The sequence below is a fragment of the Ochotona princeps genome, chromosome 28 (assembly GCF_030435755.1).
Source record: "Ochotona princeps isolate mOchPri1 chromosome 28, mOchPri1.hap1, whole genome shotgun sequence".
NCBI classification, from domain to species: domain Eukaryota; kingdom Metazoa; phylum Chordata; class Mammalia; order Lagomorpha; family Ochotonidae; genus Ochotona; species Ochotona princeps.
Window position 1 is genome coordinate 25,684,101 of NC_080859.1, and position 23,585 is coordinate 25,707,685.

General features: G+C 42.2%; 2 protein-coding genes and 2 pseudogenes across 2 annotated transcripts; 1 reads left to right on the forward strand and 3 right to left on the reverse strand.

The window, feature by feature from the left end:
- Nucleotides 1–514: 514 nt before the first annotated feature.
- On the reverse strand, nucleotides 515–1,457 carry LOC101521418 (olfactory receptor 7A10-like; annotated as a pseudogene).
- A 3,747-nt stretch (nucleotides 1,458–5,204) lies between these two features.
- LOC131478168 (olfactory receptor 7A40-like) lies at nucleotides 5,205–6,202 on the reverse strand. Its single transcript, XM_058656218.1, is given in 2 exon segments — nucleotides 5,205–5,464; nucleotides 5,467–6,202. Coding segments are annotated over 2 exon segments (996 nt in total).
- A 7,201-nt stretch (nucleotides 6,203–13,403) lies between these two features.
- On the reverse strand, nucleotides 13,404–14,268 carry LOC101520932 (olfactory receptor 7A10-like; annotated as a pseudogene).
- Nucleotides 14,269–22,825: 8,557 nt separating this feature from the next.
- On the forward strand, nucleotides 22,826–23,419 carry LOC118759799 (olfactory receptor 7A10-like). The gene has a single exon (XM_058656294.1). It carries the CDS (start codon nucleotides 22,826–22,828, stop codon nucleotides 23,417–23,419), a length of 594 nt encoding a protein of 197 aa, XP_058512277.1.
- Nucleotides 23,420–23,585: the final 166 nt, after the last annotated feature.

Here is a 23,585-nt window from a genome sequence, read left to right on the forward strand (position 1 = left end):
TTTAAACATATTGGTGACTCAATACTATGACAACTCCATAATGTTATAAATTGTTGCTGATGTTATGTTGGGGCTTTTAATTGATCGGGATGATACTCTGCTGGCTCTACCTTCAGACCAGAGAAGGTCTCCCCAACAAGCCGTTGAACTTATCTGGACAATAAGATGCTGGACTCTATGCTTGGTATATGCTTGCAATGAAAGGATCTCAACAGAATTTGAACTGCAGTAATGCAACAAGGTGGAGGAATCCACCATGGCGGGGGAGGGATTGGGGGAATCCGAGTAAATATAAAACCATGTTACATAATGTGATGCAATTATTAATAATAATAATAATAAAAAACAAGTGAGCTGGTTAAATTGTATAGATGTTGTAATTCAAATGAACAGAAACTATAAGAAAGCCAAACACACAAGGAGAAGATTCTACGTTTGTAATTTGGCCAGGAGTTATAATTTCAAACTTGCAGACATTGAGAGGTAGAACAATGGGCTCTTTCTTTGCTCCAGATCAATGGACCATCTCAGAGTTTAGTGTAAAGAGCCTTTTCAGAGCCATCTTGACATCTGTATTCCTGAGACTGTAGATGTAGGGGTTGAGCATCGGGGTGACCACTGTGTACATCACCAAGGCCCTAACGGTGGAGTGTGAGTTTTGGGTAGCAGTAGAACTGATATAGACACCCAGCCCTGTGCCATAAAACAAGGAGACAACCGAGAGGTGTGCGGCACAGGTGGAAAAGGCTTTATACTTGCCCTGAGCTGAGGAAGCGGTGCAGATGGAGGAGACGATCTTAGAGTAGGAATACAGGATTCCAGACAGGGGACCTCCTCCCAGGAAGATGGCAAAAAAAATACATGATGACCTCATATAGAAAAGTGTCTGAGCAGGCAAGTCGGGCCACATGATTCAGCTCACAGAAAAAGTGAGGGATTTCCAAGTGCAGACAGAAGGACAGATGGAAAACCATTAAGCTTTACAACAAGGCATGCAGGAAACTAATGATCCAGCACATCAGAACGAGCTGCACACAGAGCCGGGGGTTCATGATGACAGTGCAGTGAAGGGGGTGACAGATGGCCACAAACCAGTTATAGACCATCATAGCCAGGACAAAGTTCTCCAACTCTGCAAAAAGCAAGAAGAAGAACATCTGTGTGATGCAGCCTGCATAGCTGATGGCTTTGTTCTGATTCCAGACATCCACCAGAATCTTGGGGATGGTAGTGGAGGTGAGACACATATCATAGGAAGACAGGTTGGCGAGGAAGAAGTACATGGGCGTGTGGAGGTGTGCGTCTGAGAGAATTGCCAGGACGATGAGCAGGTTCCCACTGACAGTGACCAGGTACATGGAGAGGAAGAGCCCAAAGATGAGAGGCTGCAATGCTGGGTCCTCTGAGAATCCCAGGAGAAGGAATTCTGAAAGTTTGGATTTATTGTGAGGTTCCATGTAGTCAGGAAGTCTTTTAGGATAGAGACGCAAAATGTCATGTAAAAACTTCTTACAGTTACTATGTGCGTAGATAAAATGATAACATTCATACTTTTGCAGACATAAAACTGAAATCTGTATCATGCCCATGGTTTGGTACCATTGTGGGGACTTGCTAATGGCATTTCTGATTAGGCTTCCTTTGTTATTTTCCATAAGATTCCTGCACATATCATGTAGTTTTAATAAGGAATTGCCAGTTCCACCGCGATAGAGTAGCAGTTAAAGTTCTTCTTTTGAAAGTGCTGGGATCCCATGTGGGTGCCCGTTCTAATCTTAGCTGCTCCACTTGCCATCCAGTTCCCTGCTTGTGGCCTGGAAAATCAGTTGAGGATGGGCCAAAGCCATGGGACCCTGCACCCACATGGGAGACCTGGAAGAAGTTCCTGGCTCCTGGCTCCAGATTTGCGTAACACCAGCTGTTGCAGTCACTTGGGGAGTGAATCATTGGACAGAAGATTTTCCTCTCTGTCTCTCCTCCTCTCTGTTTGTCTGACTTTGCAATAAAAATAAATAAATCTTTAAAAATTAAGGAATTGCTTTGCACTTATGCAGCATAAACTGACTGCTGACCATATTCCCAGCACTGTCCGCAGAAAAGGAGTGCCAGGTACATATCTTCTGGTAATGGAGACATCATCTGAAAACCAGTGAACATAGAGTCCAGCATCTTGTTGTCCAGATGAATTGTACAGTTTCTTGGGGAGACCATTTCTGGTCTTAAGGTAGAGCTGGCAGAATATCATCCCGATCAATTAAAAGCCCCAACACAACATCAACTACAATTTACAACATTATGGAATTGACATGGTTTTGAGAGATGGTCTCCCCAGGAAACTGTTGAACTTATCTGGACAATAAGGTGCGGGACTTTATGCTTGGTATATGCTTGCAATGAAAGAATCTCAACTGAATTTGAATTGTGGTAATGCAACAAGGTGGAGGAATCCACCACGGGGGGGGGGGCGATTTGGGGAGGGGTGGGTGGGGAATCCCAGTGCCTATAAAACTGTGTCACATAATGCAATATAATCAATAAAAAAAAAAAACAGTGAACAGTATGCTGGTTAAGAAATTAGGTAAAGCGATTCCAGGTGGGTGATGCTATGTTCTAGCTGGTTCCTGGGTAGGGCTAGAAACAGCCTGCCCAGGCACAGAGAACCAGAACCAGGGGCAAGTGCAGAAGAGAAGCATTTGCAGGGATCAACCAAGTCACCTTTTTGGAAAAGGATCAGGGGCTTGAAATAAAACTCTTTTCCAAAAACATGAGATCATCGAGTTGTGGTCTCACTGTTCTAAGTGTCACAGCCCTTTCCTCCTGGTCTGTGTATTTCTTTTCGTAGGAAAGGCCGGAGTGAGAGAAGTCTTTAGAGAGGCGGCTACATGTTGCACTTCAAGCAATATCTTATTCTAAAGCTAACAGGAGAAAGCCTTTCCCTCATGCAGAATTTCACAATTAACAGCTTCCCTGTCAGTCAGTCTAACGTCACCCATCAGCTGCTATCTTAATGGATGTTGCTATTTAGCCTCATAGCCACAAATGCAGTAGCCAGTTTTTGCAGTAGCCAAACTAACTGTGTCACCTCTGCATCTGAAACAGATTGGCATGTCCCATTGGGTGGCCTTGAGTTACCGCCCTGAGCACCCATTCTCTAAGATTCTATCCTATGGTACCTGCCGAGCTCTCAGACACAGCTGGAGGGGTTGTGTGGGTGGAGGGTCTCTGAAGCGAAGTGGGACTGCTCCCAGGGTAGCTAATGATGAAGCCTGAAGACTGAAGGTCACAGAGGATACAGCAAGAAGTAGGGCAGCCCTGGTACCCCATCAGATCAAGACTACAGTAGGAACTCTGGTTGGCACCAGGGCTGAGGATCTACTCTGTGAAAACAGGCAGCAGAGTGAGGATTTACAGCCCTGTCTCTGCTCATTAGGCCCATGTTCCTCTTGGTGTACCAGCCGCTAATCATCTGAATTCCCTGGTCTGGGAAACAAAGAAACCTTCCTGCTGATTCTCTGTTCCCAAGAGACTATGTGGAAGTCAGGTGAGTTGAGCATTGATTGCCCCTATTCTGGGAGCTCTGCTGCATCCCAGAGGTCAAAGCTCAAAGGCAAACTCCTTCTTGGCTGATTTTTCCTCCCAAACGACCTATCCTGATTGCATCCTCAGTATCTCCAGTCTAGAGTTATGCTGGGTCCACTGCCCCTGATAAGGTTGTCATTTCCCTCTTCTCAAAGGGGAAGAAACTCTCTATTTGACTCAGAACCGGCAGCCCTTAGTATCTGGGAAGTAGAAATTACATTGGCAGTTAAGAGCACTCATTGAGTTCCTCATTATTCAGCATTAGGTAACACAAAGTGATGTATTAATTCTGTCATATTTTTCATCAATGCATGATTAGTTTGAAACCTGCCATATAGTATATGGATATACATTGTTTTACGAACAAATGGGTAATTGATGCATCAATCACCTAAAGAGTTACCATTTATTAGCATTAGCAACCTACCGAAACTAGTGTTTTTTAAATATATGATGCATTATTACTAACTTGTGGCCCCCTCCTGTGATAAACCACTTAATTTACATTACAATGAAGCGCTTAATGCCTCACCAAATGAAGTTAAGCACCTAGAAGGTAAAATGATTCTAGTTCAATACAAGAATAGACAAAACTATAAACAATAATCAGGTGGGGAAGTATGACCATGACCCCATGTACAGTCCATCTCCAAGTATTCACATTGCATTGAAAAGATAGCAGGATGACTTTATTAAACTTTGCTTTGATAAGTGCATAAGACACAGATTGACAAACCAGATTTGTAGCAATAGTCATGTCTTGCATTTTTTTTTAATATTAGCTCCCAAATCTAAGGCAGAACATGCAGTACTTGTCTTTTAGTGCCCAGGTTATTTCAACAATGTCCTCTGGTTTCAGGCATTTTGTTGCAAAATATAGAACTTTGCTCTTCCTACTAGCTGAATACTATCCCACTGTGTCTTTTTACCACATCTGTTTTATTCAATCACCTGATGATGAATGCCTTGTTTGATTCTATATTTTGTGTTGTAAACAGCACAGTTCTAAGCATGACATCACAGGTATATGTTTGATACAAGGTGCCCATGTCCTTAAGTGATATGTATCCTAAGGTGAGATTGTTGGATCAGATGAAAAAAAATGCCTGTGAGATAGATACCTCGAAAGAAATCTTGTCTTTTTTCAATAAATTCAGTGACCTGGAGACCAATTCACATACTGAAATAAGCAAATACAAAAAAAGACGAAATTATTTGTTAGCTAAAATAGAATTTTAAAAGTACAGGAATCCATTGTAAAAAGTAGTATGGTCAGTATAAATATACAAATGGAATTGAAAGATATTTTGGCACATAGACAATCACTTCATTAACATCCATCTCTCCATGGAACTTTTTTGATTCCCCTTGTGTTTCTGGAAAAAGGCTGAAAATAAATGTGGGAAAATGAAAAACATCAGAAAGAAAGTGTGTTGACCTGCAAGAGATAACACACAGTGCAATGCAATGGGTCATTCATTTGCAGTGTACACACAGAAAGTATTAATAATAACAATAATAAAAATCAAGACAGTTAATAGATTAAGCAAGCTCTGCTTCTTCATCTAATAAATGAATCAGAGTGTCTGACACTGAGACTTGAGGTATGAGGTCATTGACACCCATCAGCGCCAACGCCATGCGATGCACTGTAGCTTATGAACTAATAATCTTGTCAGAGCCTTCTTCATGTCTGTGCTCCTCAGGCTGTAGATGAAGGGGTTCAGCATGGGGTGACTACTGAGTACATCACCGAGGCTGCTGCAGTTGAAGCTGAACTTGGAGGCAGAGCTGGCACTGAGGTAGACACCAATGACTGTGCCATAAAATAGGGAGACAACCAAGAGATGAGAGGTACAGGTGGAAAAGGCCTTATACTTCCCTGAGCTGATGAGATGGTGGCGATGGAGGAAATGATCTTAGAGTAGGAGAACAGGATCCCAGCCAGGGGACCTCCCAACAGCAGCACAGATATAATATAAATCATGAGACCATTAAGAAAAGTGTCAGAACAGGCTCTGTGGACCACCTGATTCGACTCACAGAAAAAGTGAGGAATATCCACTTGTGTGCAGAAGCTCAGCCTCAAAACCATTAAGATGTGTAGCATGGCATTCAATACATCAATGCCCCAGCACACCAGAACCAGTTGCACACAGAGCCAGGAGTTCATGATGCCCATGTAATGCAGGGCATGACAGATGGCCACATAATGGTTGTAGGCCAGCTCCATCAGGAGAAAATTATCCAGACTTCCAAAGAGGAGAAAGAAGAACATCTGTGTGAGACAGCCTGTATAGCTGATGGCTCTGCTCTGCCTCTTGATGTTCACCAAGCTTTTAGGGATGGCGGTGGAGGTGAAGCAGATGTCCACCAAGGACAGGTTGGTGAGGAAGAAGTACATGGGTGTGTGGAGATGTGGGTCTGAGAGAATTGCCAGGACGATGAGCAGGTTTCCACTGACAGTGACCAGGTACATGGAGAGGAACAGCCCAAAGATGAGAGGTTGCAGGGCTGGGTCCTCTGAGAATCCCAGGAGAAGGAATTCTGAAAGCTGAGTTTGGTTTCTCAGTGTTTTGTGGTGCATATCACTACCAGGAACCAATAGTTCAACCTGAATCATGTTCATATAAAGTAGACTTACCCAAAGGAGCAGAAATCCATAATTCATGTTTTTCCATTGAGAATGTGGCTCCCACATTTGGAGATGGCTCAGTTCCCATTAGCCCTTCCTAGAGGGATCAATGAGCAAGGATTTTTTCCCACCATCAGTTCTTTCCTAAAGAATCAAATATTTCTCACATTTAAAGAACCACAGGTTCTTTGACCACTTGACAAATATCTATCCTTTAGTAATTACAAATGCACCATTGATTTTCCAATTAAGTGCATGAGCAAAAAGCAGGAGAAGCAGTGCATAATATATGGTTTCATGTATCTTAGGAAATCCTGGGATTCAGTTATGATTACGAATGATAAGGTGACTTTCAGCCACATGCTACAACTGAAGGCAGAAGTGGTATGACTTTGAGTAAATGAATCAGTCATGTTGGCAATGAGGAATCCCAATGGGTGTCACAGGATAAGAAAAACTCAACAGGGAGCAGGTTGGAAATATATATAGGTATGACTTACTAAAACTCAGTTTGCAGAACCAAACATTTGCTGATTTAATGACATTGGGTTTAAAACTGAGAATCCATTACTGATTCTGACAGCAGAAAACTATAGGCTTTCACGAGTTCTCTAAATTTCCCTGAGAGGGTCCATGACAATGTCTTGGAAAATACAGCTGACAAATTCACTTATTGTTGTGCATACATTTTGTAAGATAGAGTTTTCCAAGTTTTGATGACCTTTCCCAAGTTTGGATTAAGATATTTTTTCACCAGACATTTTGGAACATAATAACGTACCTTCTAAATTTATTATTATTTGCACTGAAGTACATTCAAGTACACATCAAAGGATTCCATGGCAGAAAAGGAGCAATAGCGATGGCCAATTTTGTAGATAAGAAGTGCCTTCACACTGTAAAACTGATGAAACCTCACTCCATCCACCACATGTCCCTCCACACAGGACACTCCTCCTGTCCTTTTCCAGATCTACAAATGCTGCAAAGTTGGCCATGTGCACACTCAGCAGCTTATGCCTCTCACTGTCCATTAGAATCAATCTTTTCTTATCCTCATTTCTAAACAGCCATCACCATTGCCCTAGGAGAACCAGCATTTTCCTGCCCTTTGATTATCATGAAAAAATGCATTTGTTAGATTAAGTATAGTAGTCAACAATCCCCTACCTGTCTGGGGTGCTAGCTATGTTGGATCAACTGTTTCTTAAAAACGGCGAAAGCTCTCTGTGTCCACTGCCTGGAATCCCTCTTGCACTGTTTGCCAGGCTCACCAGCATGGGAACTCTATGACTTAAGTGTTTGTAGGGATGCCCAAATCCCTCCCTGGATGGTGGATGCTGCAGACTGAAGCTTGGTTCCAGGCACAGAGAGAGAAAGAGGGAAGCACTGGTCCCTGAGCCAGAATCAGGACCCCAAATGCAACAAGCAGGCTGCTTCTAGCCCAACGTTGCGCAGTCTGAGGGACCACAGCAAAGGAGCTCCTTAAAGCTCCTGACACCTGCTCATTAGTCAGCTCCATGAACTCCAGGCACCTGCTGGCCTCAAGGGACTCTGGCCATGACAGAAAGCTGTGTTCTTGCAGGTGTTTCCCAAGAGACCATGATGGACTCAGGTGAATCCTCTTTCTCTCTCTCCTGCTCTGTGACAAACACAAATAGCTGCCATTTAGTTCCTCACCTTAAAATGTTTTGCTTAGTGAGACAAGCCAGTTCCCCAAAGACAATTATCATGTGTCCCTTAGTATGTCATATTTAGCGTTGAACACAAAAATTATGTAGAAATGGAAAGCATCTTGAGATTTGATTGTTGTTCCTACTCCTGGGAAAATGCAATTTCTCTAAGTTTTTACTTGTTGAATATGATAGTTTGTGGTGCACTAAGCTTGTGCCAAGTAAGTTGTCATTAATGCTTTTTAAGTGTAAGTTGCAATAATTCAATATATATTTCCAATTAGAGGTATATTTTTTTCAGTACTTATATAGGATAATGTATAAGGAGATGGAAAGGTAATTACCGTGACTTGACTATTACACATTGTTCACACATATCAATTATTATATACTCTAAACAAGTAGAAACATGTCCTGTCATTTAAGATAAATAAATTTAAATATTGAAAGGTGTATTTAAAAACAAAATAAAATCTTATACTATTCAGTTGCTTTATTTTAACATATGAAAAATACTTTTATTTTAAATTATTTTGTAGTAACCTATACTCAGTTAAGCCCTGACAAACTTATACTTATGATATCTAGCATATGGGTTCCACATATACTTACATAATCAGCTTAGTTGTGCTACTGCTTAACATGTGACCTACATTGAAATATGGTAGAGAGAATATAAATGGATCAGTGATTCAATAAAATGTCATCTCTAACATTTGAGCAACGAATTTCAGAAAGTCTAACTATTCATCTTGGATTTTCTCATTCAGGTATTGCATTGCTGGATGTGTTTTTTTTTTATCTTTACTAAACACAGGGCATAGGAAAGCTTGAGGGTATTCAGTCTGAAAGTTTAATTTATTTGGAGGCCTTCAATGTAACTCATACCATGAATAAATTCAAAAAGATATCAAGAAAAATCAGTATCCACACAGCAGTGTTAACACTCCAACTTTGTAAAAAACGTTGTCTTCTCTTTTTTTATTCTTATTTCATTCATGTTTTTGTAAGTTTTCTATTTTTCTTCCTGTGGTTGATTTTATCTTATGGATTTTCATTTAAGAGGAAGCACAGTAAATATATTAGAGACTACCATACTGAGATCTGAAGCTTCAATGAACATGTATCTCTACTTCCAAATGAAGGATTGATTCCCGATCAAACTGTTCAATATATCTTGAAAATAGGATGCTGGACCGTGTGCCATTGTCCAACCTTACATTATTAGGATATGATTAAATAGCAGAATGATGGACTTATGAATTTTTTGAGGGACTATGCTATTGTAATAGTGTAGGGGAAATCAATGGGGGGATTTGTAGAGATGAGATGGAGAATATCAAAGCCTATGGAACTGTATCATAACATAATAATAAAAAATAATGAATACAAAAATAATTTCTAAATAGAAAGAACTGCTTAGGCTATGATTCCTGCTTCTGCTTCCAGGAAACCCTGAATTCTCTAATTTTTTATTTGTTGAATAAGATGGTTATTGGTGCACTAAATTTTAACTATCCAGGGGAGTGAGAAAGTAATTTTTCAAAATTGAGGAATAAAGGGTGGAAAGAATGAGGGGAACTGTGTTAGGGGAGGAAGGGAGCGTAGGCAGGATGATGTCTTTGCAGTGGCATCTGCCAAGTTTAATCCAAACTCACCAAGAGCTAAAAGCCAAAATTATTACACACACACACACACATTCATTGAGGAAGAATTATTTTCCTTTACCAAAAGAAACAGAAGAATTTACATATCTCCTAAAAGTGAAAATCACTCTCTCTTTATTGAGTTTTATTTATTTATTATTTTTTTATTATTTAACTTCATTAATTACATCGTATTATGTGACACAGTTACATAGATACTTGGGTTCTCCCACCCCTCCCCAAACCCTCCCACCATGGTGGATTCCTCCACCTTGTTGCATAACCACAGCTCAAGTTCAGTTGAGATTCCCCCATTGCAAGCATACACCAAACATAGAGTCCAGCATCTTATTGTCCAGTCAAGTTCAACGTCTTCTTAGGTATACCCTCTCTGGTCTGAAGACAGAGCTAGCAGAGTATTATCCCAGTCAATTGAAAGCTCCATCATACCATCAGCAAAAATTTACATCATTATGGAATTAAATGACATAGTAATGAGTAACCAACATGTTGAAAGTAAATGCGAGTTCCCAGCCACCTTCTGTGACCACCTCACCTATACTTCAATTTAGTTTATACACAACATATAACATTCAAAACATAACATGTTATACATAACATCATATCATCTTAAATTAAGGCAAACATGTGGTATTTAACCTTTTGGGATTGGCTCATTTCCCTTAGCATTATGGTTTCCAGTTTGGCCCATTTGGCCACAAAGAACTGCATTTTGTTTTTTTTAATAGCTGAGTAGTATTCCATGGAGTAGATGAACCATAGCTTTCTTATCCAATCCTCTGTTGATGGGCATTTTGGTTGCTTCCATGTTTTTGCAATTACTGATTGTGCTGCTATGAGCATAGGAGTGCATGTTGGTTTCTCATAGAACAATTGTTCTGGATATATTCCTAGGAGTGCTATTGCTGGATCAAACATATAAACATGAAACAAGTTGCATGATTTATTGCTGAATTCCTCAAATGGAATTCCACATGTATGCGGCTGGAACAAATAGAACACAGCCTAATAACTTTTCTCTGCACGAAGACAGGGTTAAGCTCTTATAACTGTAGTAGACTACATTTGATAATACACACACAGGAACTTCGAACAGTTCAAGTAAAAGTGAAATTCAATGACAGGTTTTTGAGGCCTGCATTGTAACATTGTCCTCCCACATTGCAGCACCTGTTCAAGTCCCAGCTGCTTAGCCTACATGTAACTACTGGCCAGTACACATGGGAAGAAGGCAAAATTCTATTCAAGAGCTTGAGTCATCCACACCCCATGTGGGAGACACAGGTGGAATTTGTGGTTCTGAATTCAGCACTCAGCCACTGAGATCTTTTGGGGTGTGAAGCATAAGAGAGAACTCCCTCTCTGTATCTCCCTTCCTTTGGTTAATCTGCCTCCTGATGTTCAACTAAATCAGTTCAGTTAGTTCAGTCTTGGAGCACCCAGGACCTGGGACCAGCACTGACACTGGCAGGAGTATGTCATGCAACGTCACAGGTCTAATACAGGATGGAGGAAGAGAACACATCTCAGGAGACCAATTCTGAAAGGCAATTACCACAGCCACACAGAGACCCTCAAATGAAATTCAGAAACAAGACCAAAGACACCCAGCTGACTTCAGAACCATGGAGCCTGAGCTTCAGCATGAGTTTCTATTGCACCATTCCACTCTGTTACAAGATACCATCTCAAACTTTGTTTTTATTGTGGGATGGCTCTTTTTGTACCAAAGGATAACATACAATAACCAAAGTGATCAGAACAGGGTCATCATAGTCTGGTGATTTTTATTGTGGCTTTGGTTCCCATAAAGGAAGGTAGTATTTATAAACGATGTATTGCTCAAGTTCACTTCTACTCTTCTATTACAAAGATGGGACATGTTGGAAGTTTTAAGGGAATCAGAAACATTAGAAAAACACACAATACAGCAAGAACATGTGAGATCCTGACGCACTGGAGGAGAGCCCAAGCTCTATGTGAGTTGATGTTGTTACAGGGATCCCTGAGCCTGAATGTGCAGTGGAATGGATAATGTCCATGTGGCTCCCTCAGCTTCTCCGTTCCTCTCCTGAAGTGGCTGTGCTGAACTCAGAAAGAGAGGGCTGTCTCCTCCATTGCAGGCAAGGAGGCAAAGTCAGAGACCTCTCTGGAACTTTCCAAGCAGGTGCACAAGGAATATTCAAAGAAAAAGCACATTCAACAACCATTCACCCAATCCCAGACTCCTACTCCTGGACCACAAGACCCTTTCAGCACAACCTACTTGGACACAGGAGAGCAGAATACTATCACACACAAGCTATCTGGGATGGAAAATTGTACTTCCTTTATTGCACATGTTTTCTGATTCCTACCTATTTAAAGAAAATCTCTTTGACTGACACTATCCTGAACAGGCATGAGAATGTTAGGAGTAACAGTCTCATTTTTGTGAATAAGTTATATCTGAGAATGCAGATTGCATACTTGGTTTCCAGGACAAGATTATACACTAGAAAGAAACCAACTTAGTACTCACACACTAAATTCTGGTATCAAAGTGTGCTGTTTGGGAGTAGGATGCACATAGGAATGATAGACAAAGATCAGAGTTTCATCCTACCCTAAAATTGAATACATGGTATCCCACGCCATAGTAGGTGTCCACAGAGCCTGATTCAGTGGTGTCCACAGAATTCATTTAATGTAATGAAACTAAAGTGCACGTTATCTGAAAAATAAACTACTAAACTAAGAAGGACAACACTGAATAGTGTCATGGATGGTATTTGACAAGAAGTTGTATCCTGAGACTTGTGGACATCTCAGTTCTGTATACTAAAACTTCATGAAGTTCAAAGAGCATGTGTGATGGTTATACTAATGAAGATTCCCATCAACCATGCATGTGGTATGCATATATGATGCAAGACCACACAGTCATCAAAAAGACAATGAAATCTTATCATTTTGCATTAAATTTTGTATAACATAAGAGCATATGCATACCGATCCCAGTGCCTGCACCATCACCTTGCATCCACCAGGATCCCATAAAGGCACCAGTTCCTATCCTGGCTGCCCCAATTCCCACCCAGCTACTTATTTGTATGCTGGGAAAGCAATAGAGAACAGCCCAAAGCCTTGGGACCCTGCAGCTGTGTGGGAGACCTGAGAAGGCTCCTGGCTCCTGACTCTTGGCTTTGGATGGGCTCAGGTCTGGCCATTGTGGCCACTTGCAGGTGAAGCAGCTGATGAAAGATCTTTCTTTATGTATATCTTTCTTGCTATAAATGTGCATTTCCAATGGAAAAAAAAACCTAAAAAAATAGAATACATCATTTAAGTATTGGTAGCATTTCAAGGTGCAAATGTATTTACCTAAGGGGTGGAAATCCACTCCTATGGCATCTGGGATGGTCACAGTGTGCAAGGAAATGAAATAGATCCAGGGTCCAGAAATTGAGACTCAAACATAATGACAAGACATCAAACACACAAATACATTACACCCCACATAATTAGGACAAGTCACGGAATTAGCAAAAGACACGGAATCAGGGTCATTAAATAAACCGGCTTTAGATGCTCGTGTGCTGCAAGTCTTGGAAATGAGCTAGCATTTCTTATATTTATTCTGACATTAGCAGTATTGTTGACACATGGCTGATTTTTCAGTTGCAAGGTGCTAATCAGTACAACAGACAAGAAGGGAAACATGCTTAGAATCTTCTCACAGTGCTGTAGGCCAAATGGGAGTTTTCAAATAGTTCTGATTCAATGTTAGGAAGTGATTAGGGAAAAATACCAGTGGTGGAGAATAGAGGAAGGTTGGTGAGTTCCTTGAGTGGTACCGAGAGCTTGAAATCAACATAATGGGAAATCCAGGATAGAAACAGAGGAGACAATTATGCTTTTGAAAGTGATTCCTCTAGTAAGGGTTTCTGGCTCTGAAGTTTTGATTCTTGCAATCTTTGTCACTTCTTCAGCAGTTCCTTTCAGGGCCCTCTTGATGTCTTCATTCCTGAGACTGTAGATGAAGGGGTTCAGCATGGGGGTGACCACGGTGTACATCACTGAGGTCGTGACTGTTGAGTGTGAGTTGTGTGCAACCACAGAACTGAGGTACACACCCAGTCCTGTGCCATAAAACAAGGAGACGACAGAGAGGTGAGAGACACAGGTGGAAAAAGCTTTATACTTGCCCTGAGCTGAGGTGATGGCACGGATGGTGGAGACAATTTTAGAGTAGGATAACAGGATCCCGGCCAGGGGCCCATATCCCATAAGCACAGACACACCATGGATCGTCAGGTCATTGAGAAAGGTGTCAGAACAGGTTCTGTGGACCACCTGGTCCAGCTCACAGAAAAAAATGTGGGATTTCTATGTCTGCAGAAAGACAGTCATAAAAGCTTTAAGCTGTGCAAAAAGGCGTGCAGGAGACTAATGGTCCAGCAGACCAGAAGCAGCTGCACACAGAGCTAAGGGTTCATAATGACCATGTAGTGCAGAGGGTGACAGATGGCCACAAACCGGTCATAGGCCAGGACAACGAGGAGGCAGTTGTCCAACCCAATGAAAAAAGGAAGAGGAACATCTATGTGATGCAGCCTGCATAGCTGATGGCTCTGCTCTGCGTCTGGATGTTCACCAGCATCTGGAGGATGGCGGTGGAGGTGAAGCAGATGTCCACCAAGGACAGGTTGGTGAGGAAGAAGTACATGGGTGTGTGGAGGTGTGGGTCTGAGAGGATAGCCAGTACTATAAACAGGTTCCCACTTACAGTGACCAGGTACATGGAGAGAAAGAGCCCAAAGATGAGAGGCTGCAGTGCTGGTCCTTAGTGAATCCCAGGAGAAATAGTTTTGACAAATGGGTTTCATTGCCTGGTTCCATGTGATCAAAGTGACAACTAGAATGGGAACATAAAAACCTGATTGTGTTTGCAAGTCACCATTCACACTGCTGATGTATAGAATCCATGCTGTACTGTCACAACGTGATATCCGTATTCTCGGGTGGTTCTAACTCAGTTTCTGAGACTCTGTTCATTGAACAGTGTTTTCTTCTTCTCACTGGCCAGATTTCATGTTCAGGCTCTGTTCTTCTACCTGGGGAAGGTGCAGATAGTGGGTTAGGAAGTCTGGTTTTTTGGTATCTATATGGGGGACCTGGATGGAATTCCCAACTGCTGGCTGTGGTCTGGAGCTGTTACTACTGTCACTGATATTTGCCAGAAGACAATCATAATATCTCTCTCTTCCCCACTGGTATTTGGGTGAGTGAGCTAGTAGAGTCTCCCTTTCTTTCTCTTACTCTCTCTCTCTCTCTCTCGTTTTCAAATAAAGTCAGAACAGAGCAGGCACATTTCTTTACGACAGAAAATAAGCTGCTTTTCATCTATATCCCTTGAGAGTTGTCACCCTGCCTTTCCCTTCTTTTTCATCCTTAACATGCTGGCATCCTTGTTCTGCCAGCACATCCACAGATTTCTTTCATTGTCTGCCGTAAGAATGCACACTTCTGTTCTTCGATACCACAAGCAAATACAGTGCATGCTGCATGAAGCTGACTCATGCACACTCTATGTCTTTATGGATCGTGGACTGGCCTGGCCACCTGGGGACTGCAGCTGAGTGTTCTCAGCTCCCTCTCTGAGACTTTCTTGCAGTGTCCACTGGGTTCTCAGACTCACTGGGATGGGCTTCCTGGAAGGAACTGGGATTCCTCTCTGGGTGACTGATGACAGAGACTGGGGTTGTTTCCTGGAAATATAGTGGAGGTAATAAAGGACTCAAAACAACCAGAGCATCTTTCTCCCATTTCCAGCCATGCGGTGCATGCCTTTAGAGACAGAAGCCAGACAATGTTCACAGCTCTCTGCCTCTGCTTCTCAGGCACGTCTCTGTCATTGTGTTCCCTCCTCGGGCACCCCATTTATCCCGTGGGATCACTGTTCCATGCAGAAAGGAATGTCCCTGCTGGTTCTGTGTTCCCCGGAGACCAAATTAGGAATGATGTCAAATGAACGCCTGATTCTTCCTGCTCTGTGAATTCTGCTTCCCAGAGGGCACATCTCCTTGATGTTTATTTTTCTAAAGTTAACTGTTTGTGCAAGGCCTAAGAGAAAACAGAAAGTATTAAGTTCCCTAAGGAACACAGTTTTGATGTCTGCAAGGCATGTTCTTTGAGAAGAGGAAAAATTGCAGTGGCTTCTTGGTGCAGCCAAGAAGACGTCATTGAGATGTCCACCACTCACAGTGAAGTCCCTGGGGTTAAATCCAGATTCTGCTTCTAATTCAGGGCCTGCTGTGACACATGGTCAGAGGAAGCAGGTGATGGTTTGAGTGGCTGGGTCCCTGACCCTCATCTGGGAGACCGACTGGATTCGGGGCTCTTGGTCCCGGCTTTGCCCACTTTGGCTGCTGTTAGCATTGGGATTGAAGCAGCATGCGGAAGATTTATTTTCCTTTCACATAGTCATTTAATTGTTAATTCAATGCTAAAAATAACATTTAATGAGAATAACAAGAAATTATAGGACAAATGGAAACATGTTATTCAGTTCCTCAGTATTAGGTACTTATCAGTTAGAAGAGATTCTCATATTTGTAGATTTTCATCTTTATCCTACAGTTAATTGGGATGATGTAATGTTTGGGTGTGGGTATGTGTTGGTGTCATGATCTGATCATTGGCTTTTCCAGCACCCTAAACACTGATCATTTTTTCCACCTGGGATCTTTGGAATCCTCTCTTATCTGGCTATCTGGAAATACAGAGTTCATTATTGTTAACTGTAGCCAACCAACTGAACCGTAGACACTAGAACTTAGTCCTCATGTCCAGCTATGACCTCATGCCCATTGGCCAGCGTCTGCCCATCCTTCCCTCCAGCCTACTTTTGAAGGCCTTTGCTAACCACTGCTGCACCGTCTCCTTTATGAAACCCACTTGATACAATTCTAGTTAGGAGTGAGATTCAGGGGTTCTCTTTCTGTGTTGACTCATTTCATTTATCACAAGGTCCCACACAGGCATTGATGACGTCTGATGAGAGTTCTTTTTTAGGACTGAACAGAATTTTGTTTCATTTAATTCCAACATTTAGAAACCATTCATGCATTGATAGGGACATGAGACTTGATTTCACAACTTGAGTACGATGCATAATGCTTCCATGGATGTGGGAGCTCAGGGATCTCTTAGAAATCCAAGCTTCATTTTCTTTGGACATATATCCTGTAGAGATATTGTTTATTGGGCAATGTCAGGTCAGTTTTATTTATATTTTCAAAAAAAATCCCAGCTCTTCATTTTATTGATTTTTAAAAATCTTCTGTAGTTTCAATGTCGCGTTTCCCTCTAATTTGAATGATTTCTTTACTCTGTTAAATTTGGTTTTGCTTTTTCTTCTGTTTCTAGTTCCTTGAGATAGATTGATAGATCATTTACTTGATCCCTTTATACTTGATGTAGGCACCAGCAGCTGTGAGCTTTTCTCTTCATGTTGCATTCTGGATCCCACAGTGATTGGTCTGCTCTATTGTGATCTTCATGAATGTCTAGGAACTTTTTATTTTCCTTTTGATTTTTCTGTGACCCACTGTTCATTTGGGAGCACAGGACTCAGTCTCTGTGTGTTTGTATGCTTTGCAGAGTTCCTTATGTTATGCATTTCAAGTCTCTTTGCCTTGCCATAGGAAATGGTATATGGTGTGATTATTATTATTATTTTGGCCTAACAGATGGTCTACTTTAGAGAATGTGTCACACACTGGTGAAAAAATATGAAATGTGAAAAAATATGAAATGTGATGTAGGTATCAGTTAGAGCCATTTGATTAAGAGTGTGAATTCCCCTAAGATTTTTCTTAGTCTCAAATCCAAATGATTCTCCTGGAAAGTATTATCTCCTTCACCCCTTCTACCAAGACCACACAAGGTATCAGTTCTATTCTTTGTAGCATCAGAATATTTTTTTTTCTGGGAGATATACCTCAAACAACACTTCTCTTCAGGCAGAGCAAAACAAGCCAGGACCCAGAGGTCAGTCAGGTCTCTTAGCGAGGGCTGTGGTGGTAAGAACTCCACTCCTACTTCTATGGCTGATGCTCTGCTTGTGCACTGGTGTGATGCTCCAGTTAGAACCATAGTCAGGCCTCTTCATATGCATTCTGCTGGGGAATGCAGCTAGACTGGATAGCATCTCACCAGCTGCAGCTCATGCTCCTCTCTCAGGTTGTCCTGAAATGGTCCCCATCAACACCATCTTGTACCCAGGATGTCACCTACAGCAGCTTCCCATATGATATGCCTGTGGAAGCATCTTCTCTCAGCCATAAGCATTCCCATGGCAAAAAAAGTACATGGAACAGGTGAACAGGGCTGGGCTAAATAGCTTTCACCAGTAATTATTTCTTCATCTAGCAAACTGAATTATCCCTGTGAGTCTGAAAATCATTTACTTTATAGGATGCAAAATTTAGTGCTAGCTTTTGCATTTCTGCTTTTGATTAAATTATTTCAATAATGAGAACTTTACAGATTACCTTGATGTGTGTGTGTGTGTGTGTGTGTGTGTATTTTTTTGAGGGATGGTTAAAATGTATAAATGTCATGTTATAGATCTCTAAGATCACCTTATTGGGAATCCTGATGGGTTTTTCAAATCAGAGGATTGCTTTGCCTCATTAGAATTAATAACTCATTTTGTCTATAGGTATTTCTTTTGTTCAGATCTCATTATTTCCAATCATGACTTTACTCTTTTCTGATTAAATCGATTGCTAGAAGGTGCATCCACAATGCCAGGTTGAGAATCTTTTTTTTTAATCCATTCATCATCATCTCCTTTTCCCTCCTGGATCCAACATCTTGATATAAGTGATGGGTGAACTTGAGACAATATTTCCTGCTCACATTTTAAGAGAATTTGAGATGTGTCCTTTGTTTTTTGGACCCTTGACAATTGATCTTGTACTATTTGCTTTTGTAGATGAAGAGTGGCATTAATTTTTTTCTCTTCAAAAAGCAATTGCATTTAATACAGCTGTATTTGCCAGGATCCTTAACCTAAGTAGTTCCTATTGCTATTCATTGTTCTATAATTCCTATTTTAAAAACTTCTACTGAGATCACAGTTTTGGCTTAGTACGAACGTCACTAACTGAAATCTCAGCGTCCCATTTGGGGGCCAGTTGGAGTGATGGATGCTCAACTTCTGACCCAGTCCCCTACTAGTGACCTGGAAAAAGCACAGGAGATGGCTCTGATGTGGGTCTTTGCTGCTCCCAGGGGAGAAGTTTATGGAGCTCCTGACTCATGGCTCCAGCCTGGTGCAGTCCTGGCTGGTGCAGCCATGTGGAGGGTGAATGAGTGGAGGGAAGATTCTCTTTCTGTCTCAACCTCTTTTCCCTTGGTAATTCTGACACTGAATATAAATACATGTTCCAAAAAAATCTTCTGCTGGAAAAACCATTGGCTGTAGCAGTTAGGACATGCGAGGCATCTACATTTCCTTTCACAGTGCTTAGGTTGAAGACCAAGCTCCACTGCAGAGTCCAGCATCCTTCAAAAGCACACACTTGAAGGCCAAGAGAACACCTCAAGAACCTGGGGGTTCCAATCACACACTTAGGATACCTGGACTGGCTCACAGGAGTCCTGGCCCAACCACAGATGTTGTGGGCATTGGATGAGTGAATCAGCCGGTGCGGGATCTCTGTCTCTTTCTCTTCCTTTCAAATATTAAATAAAACTGAATGAATGAAAAGAATTCACATTCACCCACAGAAGATTTTATTGTTACTTTATTTTTACAAAAAGGACATATGTATTTTTAAATAAGATTCAAGGACAATATAAAATGTGCTATATAATACTATTTAGCCTTACGGAATACTTTCAGCCATAAAAAATATGAAATCCTCTCTTTTGCCACAAAATGGAGGTGACTGGAAACCATCACAGTGAAATAAAGGAGTTCCCAAAGTCAAGTATCATCTGTGATAACCACTACACAGAGTATACACACGTACCCTCCAGGAGTGACATTGGCATTTTGAGAGTCGATTGTGGTTTACAGTCTTTGTTTTCAATGTTGAGGAACAGTGTTTTCTTCCATTTGCAATCTTCGAATTCTTTTTTTTTATTTATTATTTTTAATTCATTAATTACATTGTATTATGTGACACAGTTTCATAGGTACTTGGATTCTCCCCACCCCTCCCCAACCCTCCCACCATGGTGGATTCCTCCACCTTGTTGCATAACCACAGTTCAAACAGACTGTTATGCTCGTGGTCATGAAGAGAATTAACTATTGCACGTTAAAATAAGAAAAGATAAAAAGGAAGCAGCATGGGTAGGGAAAGTGACCAGGAGGAGGGCGGGGTGGGAAGTATCCCTATGCTACTACTCCTATATTGTGAGATCCTTGAAAGTAGGTCACCTTATAGAAGTACAATAATTCACAATAAAAAATTAAGTAAAAATCTGTAAGTCCCATTCATCTCTTCTAACTGACCAACAGTTTTTGATGTGAGTTAAATGACGGTTCTTGATGCCATAATGTTTCGCTTCCTCTAAAAATTGTCATCAAGCTCAGTGCTGTGTTTTACCCCAGAGAAATAACATTCCTTGCTTTTTTTCTTGATTAAGCTATTTTGAGAGATTTTTACCATGGAATCGGCCATGCTGTTCTTTGTTTATGAGAACCTGAAAAGAAGAGACTTGGGGCCTGGCAGCGTGGCCAAGCGGTGTGGCCTAGTGGCTAAAGTCCTTGCCTTGAACGCGCCGGGATCCCATATGGGCACCGGTTCTTATCCTGCCAGCTCCACTTCCCCTCCAGCTCCCTGCTTGTGGCCTGGGAAAGCAGTCGAGGATGGACCAATACGTTGGGACCCTGCACCCATGTGTGAGACCCAGAAGAGGTTCCAGGTTCCTGGCTTCGAATCAGCACAGTACCGGCTGTTGCGGTCACCTGAGGAGTGAATCATCGGACAGAAGATCTTCCTCTCTGTCTCTCCTCCTCTCTGCATATCTGACTTTGTAATAAAAATAAATAAATCTTAAAAAAAAAGAAGAAGAGACTGAGCTCTTTCACCCTATGGTACAGTGTCAACTGGCCATGACACCAGGAGTGGACAACGCTGACCAGGACACAGTAACATTATCTGGGCATCCCGTGTGAGTGCAGGCACCAAGTACTTGACCATAGTAATCGCTACCTCCTAAAGTCCGTAGCAACAGAATCTGTATTGAGAGCAGAACTGGACAGGATCAAAGGGATGCTGATATGGGCCACTGGCTTTCCAACAACAGCCTTTTAAAAACATTTGTGTATTCTTTATTGCAAGCGTAGATTTAGAGAGAAGGAGATACAGAGAGAAAGATCTGTCTGTTGATTCAGTCCGAAAGTGGCTGCAACAGCCAAAGCCATGTCAATTCAAATCCAGGAGTTTCTTTCAGCCCTCCCAAACAAGTATAGCATTGCAAGGTTTTGGGCAATTCTCTAGTGCTTTCCCAGGCCCCAGGCAGGGAGCTAGATTAGAAGTGGGACATCAGAAACACTATCCATCTATCCATCAGTCACATGGTATCCCAGTGCATGCAAGGTGAGAATTTAGCCACTGAGCCATTACACCAACAAATAGCAGCATCTTAACGGCTTTGTAAAACCTCCACCATAGTAATCCCTTCTTGAAGAGGAAGGGTAGTATCAGCTCTTATTTCCCAGATAATAGAACCTGTGATTCTCAGACAGACATGAAAAGGCCAAGCCACAAGCCACGATAGCGTTATAGCATTTTAGACACTGGAGTAACCAGTATCTGAAATTAAGCAATAAAACTGCTGCGAGAGTTGGTTCTGGGAGGCAGGAGAGTTCACAGGGAAAGAATAATGACAGCTGAGCTCATCCAATTGCTAACCTGGTCACTTGGGAGCACAACATTTTTTTCTGTCCCAGACTAGTGTCCCTGTAGGGAAATCAGAAGTTTAGAGGGAGGTGTGCCTAATGAGCAGAGATGGAGAGCTGTAAATATGTCTTTGCTGTTGTCCATCACGGATATGGTGTCTGGTTGGCTAGCACAAAGCAGCTGCTCACGCCGTTCTGCTCTGAAGCTGTACTCCTTCCTGCTGGTGGGGACCTCCAGAGCCTCCGTATCCATCATCAGTGACCCGGAGAGGAATTCCAACTGCATACAGAGGCCCTCCTCCCTGACAGCCCATCCTGGTGAGCCTGTGAGCCCACTGTGAACTGCATGAGCGGCTCAGAGAGAGAAGAATGTATGTGCCAGATCCAAACAGGTCAGAGACACAGAGAGATGGCACTGTGGCTTTCCTTATTCCCTATGTGGGTCAGTGATGCTGATAGCATGAGTTTTCATAGAAACTGACAACACAGGACTCATGGTTGGCTCTGAAATGATGGGAGCAGAGGTGCAGGCAGAGCGCAGACAGAGGAGCAGCAATTACCTCCAGGAAAAGCAGAACAAGCATTCAATGGCAAAGAAAAATAAGGTGGCAGCTCTGGAGAGACATAGAAGACATGAATGCACACCCTTGGGTTTCTTTCTTTGTATATGTTGGTTTTTATGTATTTAAAAAACAGAAAAACACAGAGAAAGAGACAGGTAGAGATGCACCATACCATGGCTCCCTCACAAATGCAGGTCAGTGGTCTGCTAGGGAAGGACAGGAACTGGAAGCTTCAACTGGGTGCCCCACGTCAGCAGCAAAAACCCAAAAAGGGAAGACAGAATTGCTGCCCAGTAGGGTGAAACAGGGATCAAAGTCTGAATTCAACCCCCAAGAATACAACTCACAAGGCTTTGGGCCATCCTCAACTGCCTTCCACAAGCAAGAATCAGACAGAAGTGATGCTCAGGGTTGCTAGCAGGAAGTCACCCCCTTGGGACCAATGACGCTATGCACAGAACAGAGAAATCATCATTCTAACAATTCAATGGGATACATGTATATCAACCATGAGGGCCGGGAATGTGTGCACAGAGAAGTAGGTCTGCGAGTATCACCTCACCCACATGGAACCAGGTAATGAAACACAGCCCTCAGAATTCCTTCTCCTGGGATTCTCAGAAAACCCAACCCTACATCCTCTCATCTTTGGGCTATTCCTCTCCATGTACCTGGTTACTGTCAGTGGGAACCTGCTCATCATCCTGGCCATCCTTTTAGATTCTCACCTCCACACACCCATGAACTTCCGCTTGCTAACCTGTCCTTGATGGACATTGGCTTCACTCCACCACCATCCCCAAATGCTGGAGAATATTCAGACACAGAGCAGAGCCATCAGCTATGCAGGCTGCATCACACAGATGCTTTTCTTCATATTCTTTGTACCACTGGACAACTTTCTTTTGGACTTGATGGTCTATGATCGGTTTGTGGCCATCTGTCACCCCCTGCACTACTTGATCATTATGAACCCCTGTGTTTGTGTGCAGTTCATTTTGATATCCTGGGTGATCATTGTCCTGAACTCACTTGTTCACAGCTTATTGATGCTGCAGCTGAACTTCTGCAAAGATCTGAAAATTCCCCACTTTTTCTGTGAATTGGACCCGGTAATCCACAGTGCCTGTAATGACACCTTTCTAAATGTTGTGATCATATATGTTACTGCTGTGTTGCTTGTGGGAGTATCCATGTCTGGGGTCCTGTACTCTTATTCCAAGAGCATCTCCTCCATCCATGCCAAATCGTCAGCTCAGGGCAAGTATAAAGCCTTTTCCACCTGTGCCTCTCACCTCTCTGTCATCTCCTTCTTTTATGGTACAGGACTGGGTATGTGCCTCAGTTCAGCTGCTACGCACAACTCACACTCAACAGCCACGACCTTGGTGACGTAGACCATGGTCACCCCCATGCTGAACCCCTTCATCTACAGCCTGAGGAACAGGGACATCAAGAGGGCACTGAGAAGACCTTTGGGGGGACATCATGAGACTGTAGCTTTGGAATGAAGATGTAACTAGAATCTCAGGAATCAAAAATCTTCAAGCCAAATTTCTTTTT